We start from the raw sequence: 6,609 nt of genomic DNA, 5'->3' as shown, positions 1-6,609 counted from the left end.
CGGCTGGAAGCTAAACTAAGGTTTTAGTTGCCGCAAGGGAGGATGGTGCGCACATGGAAACAGGAATATCAAGGAAAGTTTTGATGGTGGTTGACAGTCGTGATCAGGTCCAAAAGTTTAATCGTTGGCCGTAAACGGGACCGCTCAATGAAGTTTATGCGCACCTGGGTATGTAGTTGGTGGTTATCAGTGATCACTGGTCATTCCTCCACACAATCGAGGGTCTCGGGCTTTTTGAGGAGGGGCGAGAGGAGCTGAGAGGAAGGGAGCTGGTACGTGCGCGATGCTGAAGAAAAAAAAAAGTAAGAAATTAGTACACAATACAAAGTATGTGTAGCCCATCCAGGTTTTCATAATGCGAAAAATAAAATATATATCAAAGAGCACGAATTTAAGCCCTTGTTGTGCATAAGTGTACAATGCGGTCCTTGGATTCGAGAGGCGTGATTGGTCGCACAGCAAGGCTCTCGGAGCAAGATGAAACGGCGCTAGTCGGGGCAGGTGGGATCAAACAAGGGAAAAAAAAAAGCCATGATGCTTACAAGGCAGAAAGAAAAAAGAATAAAAAAAAGAAGAGACTTGACTTGGGGTGTTGCACCGCCTCGGCTCTGAATCTCGAGAGGCTGGGTAATATGGAGATGGTACGTGTCTTGTGGTCGTATGTCCAGGATTTGGAGGACAAGGTGGATCGGATTGCGTGTGTGTGTGTATATAAATGTATGTATATATGAATAGCAAGTATCTATACGAGACTTGTATGCTTGTCAAGTCCGGTTAGAAAAGAAAAAAAAAACACCGGCAGTGTTGATTGATACATGTAGATTAGCACATGCTCTTAAAGTTTGCCGCAGATTTATAAGGCATTCATCATTATTAAATACCCATCTATTCTTGGAATGGCCCAGAGAGCAGACGCAAGTGGGGAATCGCAAGCCATGAGCTGTTGAAGCATCCCGCCTGCATGAAAAACACGGGCTCGTTCTTACTTTTCGACGCCCGACCGCCTCCTCTCGCATGAGCAAATTGCCTCCGCGTCAATCACCAACTGTGATGACTGCTTCAAGACAAAAACGTCATTACCCATCAACCCATGTTCAAAATTTTAAAAGCGTCCGCGCCCTTGCCGTGAAACTAGTGGGGAAACAAAGCATGGCAGAACCCTGTTGTAGCGGCCGGACAGGGGCCGGTGGTTGGTGGCTAGCGGCCGATCGCTGCTGCGTCTAACTCCCAACGACCACGCCGACCTTTGTAACCCGTACCATCAAGCCTGGCGTAAATTTCTGCGATGCTTCGTGCATGCATTCCATCCCATCCATTTCTTGATCTTTTTTCGTCTCATTTACCCTTTTCTTGTTCGTGTACAGGGGCCGTTTCTGCATTCGTTTGTGCTGCAACAATATTGGCCCTGTCATTCCTCGTCTCTCCTCCTCCTGCCCTTTTTTGGTGGTCCGCCGTTTGCCACTCACGTTGACGGGCCGGCAGCCTCGAGCCTTTTTTTTTTTTTTTTTTCTCCTTTCTACATCATCCTGCAGCTCGACTGTTTCCATCGCCACGTTTTTCTCTCCTTTCTCTTCTTCATCTACTTCTTCCACCTATTTTCTCGACTTCAACGCCACGAAAAACACCCCTCTGCACACTCGCCGACTGGTACAAAAGCCCCCGCTCCGACGCCTCACCCCAGCTCGCCCGCCCACTGGTCCGACCCCCGGCGGCTCTCGTTTCATCTCGTGCGAACGCCCCCTCAAAAAAAGAAACGGTTCAAAGAAAATAAATGAAAAAGACATTACGAAACGAATAAACATTCGAATAAAGGGTCCCCATTCAAACGCCTTTTTTTTCCCCGGCTCATTCCCTTTTTTTCTTGCCTGCCTCATCACGTCGCATCTCTTCTCCATTGAGGGTCCTGGCGCAGGTCGCATGAACAGACGTCTCTCTTAGACTCGGATGTTTCAATCCCACGTCTGCTAAGACGGCCCTGGCTTATAGCCCTCAATCCGCAACACTTGTTCAATACCGGCCAACGAACACGAGAAAGGTCCCGACTTTTTCATTCTTCCTTCTCTCATCTGCCCGCCGGTCGGACTCTAGTCAGCCAACAGGCCGCTGTCGCCTCTTGTTGCTGGATTGTCTGTTACGTCTTTTTTGGTTTTCTTTTTTTTTCCCCGGCTGGCCTTCTTCAAGCAGTTTTTTCCTACGGAAAAGCTGCTTCAAAGATCACTTTATTTCGTTGATCGATTTTTCGTATATTCTTTCACTTCTTGTCTGTACCTTCTCACGTCAAGATGACGCCGCAACTTGATCTTTCCGACTCTCGGCTGCTGGTCGTCCCCCCGCGAATCAATCTTCGTCGAGCCGCCTCTTACAACCTTCACGAGCGCGCTCAGGGCCAGGATTCTGCCTCCTCATCGTCTAGTCAGCCACCTCTCAGCAGCCTCCTCTGGTCTCCGCCTCCCTCGCCCAGTCTGCCGTCACTCGTCCCTCGACGCAAACGGGCCTCCTCAAATCCTTTCTCCCGTCATCCGAGACGGATTGTCCGATTTCTTCTCTACTTGTGCTTATTCTCGGGCTTTGGATACGTGCTTGTCCGATTATTCGGCAATAATGTCAGCTCACTTTCCCTCTTCGAACAAGAGTACAATATGGTTGCCCAGGATGACTTGCCCGACTTTCCCACTCCCATTGTCATCGACGACAACCGAGGCCGCTCAAAGTGGACTGTTTCGATCCCTAGAAACTACCGTTTCCCCCTTTCCATGGAGGATTACTCGGAAATGATGGGACACTGTCGCGAGGCTGCCGTTCGCCAGACCTCTGACTCGGGGCCTTCTTCTAGCCAAGCTCCATTAAAGAAGCATGCATCCAATCGCTTTGTTGACGTTGCCGAGGCGGAAAAGACGCACCTTCTACCGTCATCAGACGTTTTACCTTCCAAGCGCTCGCGAAGTGGAAGCTTCGTTGGCCTAGATGGCGAGTTCAGCCATCTTCCCATTTGCCAGAGCTCCATCACATACGTCCTCGAAAGCACAAACGCTGGTATTGGCCATGCTCTCATGTTCATGTGGACCTCGTACGGCATTGCCAAGGAACTTGGAAAATCCTTTTTCATAGATGACTCCCGATGGGCTTACGGTTCATACACCGACATCTTCCAGGCACCTCCTACGCCCAAATGCCAGCCACCGCCGCGACATCACATTCTGCCTTGTCCGGCCGAGGCCCGACACTTGGTTATTTCCAACACCAATGCCGAGGAGATTCTGCCCACATTACTGGCCAATATCGAGTCTGGCCGCAAGATCAGTGAGACACAACAACTCTTCAAATTGGCTAGGGCCGGCTACTCGGCACTGTTCAAACTAAACAAGGCCGACGAAGCTTATACCGAGAAGCGCATTCGTGATATTCGGACCAAGGCCAAGGCTGATTCTACATCCTCGTTTGATGCCCCTATTGTTGGCCTGCACATTCGTCATGGTGACAGACACCCGCTAGAGTTCCAATACAAGGATACCTACATACCGGCCGAGGTCTACCTGAGCAAAGTGCACCATCTCATTGACGAATACTACAACAAGACTGCTGGCATCAACTACAAGGGTGCTCGTGACTCCATCACCATGCTTGCGTCTGACGACCCTCACACATACCAAGAGGACGAACTGTCCAGTCTCTTACCCGCACAGGATCGAATTCAGCTGGCTTCCAAGGATAACATCGAGGATGCAACAAACGATCCGCGTGTGCTGCACCATTTCGTCGAAGATACTTTTGGCTGGGAGGGCGGTTTCTTTGCTCCCATCTTCTGGCACTTGGGCTCCGAGTCCAAGGACAATTCTGCCAACGCACCAGCAGCCACTCCCTATTTATCCGAAAACAGAGCTGTCTCTAGATTGAAGCCCTCTCAGCAGACCCTCAAACTCCGCAGCCTTCTCGGCCGCGCGTATATGATGGACCTTGCCGTGCTTTCCGGAGCTGGCGACAAGGTCGTCTGCGCAGTCAGTGCCATGGGATGTAGAATTCTTGGAGTCATGATGGGATGGGATGGTATCGAGGCCGGCACATGGATCAATGTGGACGGCAACTATGGGTGGCGAGGCCTTGACCTCTAATTATACTGCATTCGTTTCTGTTTCCTTCTTGTTGAGCATTACATGGCGTTTTGGCATTTACATATATCATTAGTTGCATTGCGTGCACATTTAAGGGCTGGTAGAACTGGCATTGGCCAGAGGGCCTCGATAGATACCTATCAAATGGCCTTCAAATTATACTCCTGGCTCAGCCATGCCAAAAACACAATACAGACATTTTTGGATGATTAATTTTTGCGTCCTGAAATATCTTCAGCTCGTTTCAATAAAAGCAGACTGTTTGACTCCTTTTAGATATATTCAAGAATAGTATTCTCTCGGCTTGGTGTCGTACACGCGGGAGCGTCGACGCAGCCCCACTTTCAAGCAACTGCATCGCAACTCTCTACCTGTTTTCTAACTTCCATCTTCCATCAACCAAACCAACATTCAAAAAATGGCCGACGCGGGACCAGGCACGCCCGCGGGGCCCCCAAAACCGCGCCTCAAGATTAACGTGAACCGATCCACTTCTTTCATCACCGACACACCGCCGTCAGCTGCAGCGGCGACTCCTGGCGAGGGCGGCGGCTCGCGCAAAGTGAAGCTCAAGCTCAGCGGCTCGACTCCCGCCACGCCGGGCATCGACCACGCGACCCCCGTCAAGACTAAAGCGGGACGGCAGTCGAAGCCGACTCAGAAGCTCGTGGAAAGCAAGAAGCGACAGCGCGACGAAGATGACGACGACGACGCGCCGCTGGCGGCCTCGGCGCCGCCTGCGACCAAGATCAAGATTCGACAAGCCAAGGCCGCTGCGGCCGCCGGTGGGGGCGCGCACACGCAGCTGGTATTGAAGGCGCGTGGGCGGCCGCCGGTGCACCCTCCAGGCGATGGGTACGATTCAGAGGCGAGCGACCGCGAACTGGACCCGGCGATTGAGGAGCAGTTTATACTGCGGATGGTGCCGGGCGAGCACAGCGACTACGTGCGGGCAATGATGGAGGCGGGCAAGGTGGGCGTGAGCCGGCAGCAGGGAGGCGCGCAGATTTCACTGAAATTCTTTGACGAGGAGTCGCGGCGCGCGGTGGTGACAGTCAAGGGGCAGATGTTTGCGGCGGTCATGGTGGATCTGCCGACGATTACGGAATCAATGAAGACGTGGGACAAGAAGAGCTTTCTCAAGTCGGCGGACGTGTGCCAGATGCTGCTCGTGTTTCAGATGGTCAAGACGGAGGAGGAGGCGAAAAAGGCGACGCTGCCGAGCGTGGTGGACGCGGGCAGCTTTAAATGGCCGCACGGGCTGACGCCGCCGATGCACGACTGCGTGAACAGGAGGTTCGCCAAGACGATTAGCAGAAAGGAGATTGAAGACAAGGAGCAAGAGGTGGAAAGGCTGCTGGGCGAGGACGCGATGGCGGACCGCACGGCGTGGGAGTGGGTGGACGAGGGCAACAACGCGGACGGTGGTGCGGGTGGTGCGGAGGAGGAGGAGGAGGATGCAGAGGGCGAAGACGCAGAGGGCGAGCTGGACGACTCGATGGGCTACTTTGGCGCCGAGGACGCGGACGGCGACTTGGATCTCGAGGCCGACTTGGAAGCCGCGTTTGCGGATGACATGGTGGCGGCGACGACAGCGGAGACGCCCGCCACAGGCGTGGAGGACCTCGGCACGCCGCTCATGACGACGCAGGGCAACACGCCCGCCGTGCATCCATCTATTGAAATGGACGAATCTGAAGAAGACGAGTCGGACGAGGATGACAATGACGACGACGACGACGATGATGATGATGACGAGGACATGGACGAGGATGAGCGCGCGGCGAGGGACGAGGCGCAAGGCGTAAGGGACTTTATCAATGATCTCCGGAAACAGCTCGCGCACCGCCGCGCGGACCTGGAAAAGACGCAAAACAAGATTCTCCGCCAGAGGTTGGAGAGTCAGATTAAGCAGCTGCGGTCGGAGATTGAGTTGAAAATGTCGTCGATTGGTATGGAGGTGGATGATTAAAGGATGAAAGAGGTGGATTTTTCTTTTTTCTTCTTTTTATTTTTTCTATTCTTCTCTCTCTCTCTATGGGAAATGGTTTTTGGGCGTTTCTAGGCTTGTCGCGATTCTTTTTTTTGTTTTTTTTTGTTCCAGTTTTTTCCCACTTCAAACATCGAAATTGCGCAAAAGCCAAGCGGGCTTCAGGCGTTGTACATGTATAATTCACGGTGGCGTTTCGGAAGGGTTGATGCGTACTTTTTTTTCGAAATCAAGCGTTGTTTTTCTGCTTCCAGGTCATTTTTTCTAAGTCCTTTTGCCCTGTATAGATGGGTGCTCTGTATATATGGGCTTCTGAATTGCGAAATGCTGCAAAACAAAAAAGTCTAGAATATAAATCCCACCACCCCTCCCCTCCCTCCCCATCTCATCGCAAATCATCCCTTTACATCCGCGGCCATGACACAACAGAGAGTTCTTCTACTCGTCGTCCACTAACATTCAACCACTCTCCGTCTTGATGCCTCCCTTTTACCCCCCTCCAACGCCTCC

The 6,609-nt window shown here is 52.2% G+C and overlaps 3 protein-coding genes across 3 annotated transcripts in view; 2 read left to right on the top strand and 1 right to left on the bottom strand.

Moving 5' to 3' along the window:
• Window positions 1-2,282: 2,282 nt before the first annotated feature.
• On the top strand, window positions 2,283-4,109 carry BBA_01564 (uncharacterized protein; the record flags this gene model as incomplete). Its single annotated transcript, XM_008596661.1, has 1 exon — window positions 2,283-4,109. The coding sequence occupies one exon, from the start codon at window positions 2,283-2,285 to the stop codon at window positions 4,107-4,109; it is 1,827 nt and encodes a 608-aa protein (XP_008594883.1).
• A 418-nt stretch (window positions 4,110-4,527) lies between these two features.
• Window positions 4,528-6,081, top strand: BBA_01563 (transcription initiation factor TFIID subunit 7; the record flags this gene model as incomplete). The annotated part of the gene is made up of 1 exon (XM_008596660.1): window positions 4,528-6,081. The coding sequence occupies one exon, from the start codon at window positions 4,528-4,530 to the stop codon at window positions 6,079-6,081; it is 1,554 nt and encodes a 517-aa protein (XP_008594882.1).
• A 282-nt stretch (window positions 6,082-6,363) lies between these two features.
• The window catches only part of BBA_01562 (uncharacterized protein), a gene marked incomplete at both ends in the record, with an annotated part of 2,499 nt that continues 2,253 nt past the window's right edge, over window positions 6,364-6,609 (bottom strand). The window contains one exon of the mRNA XM_008596659.1: window positions 6,364-6,426. Within this exon, the coding sequence (XP_008594881.1) occupies window positions 6,364-6,426 (63 nt within the window). The remainder of the gene's footprint in view (window positions 6,427-6,609) is intronic.

The sequence above is a fragment of the Beauveria bassiana genome (genome assembly GCF_000280675.1).
Source record: "Beauveria bassiana ARSEF 2860 unplaced genomic scaffold BBA_S00003, whole genome shotgun sequence".
NCBI lineage: Eukaryota > Fungi > Ascomycota > Sordariomycetes > Hypocreales > Cordycipitaceae > Beauveria > Beauveria bassiana.
The sequence above is the reverse complement of the archived record's forward strand: the minus strand, read 5'-3'. Positions and strand labels throughout refer to the sequence as shown.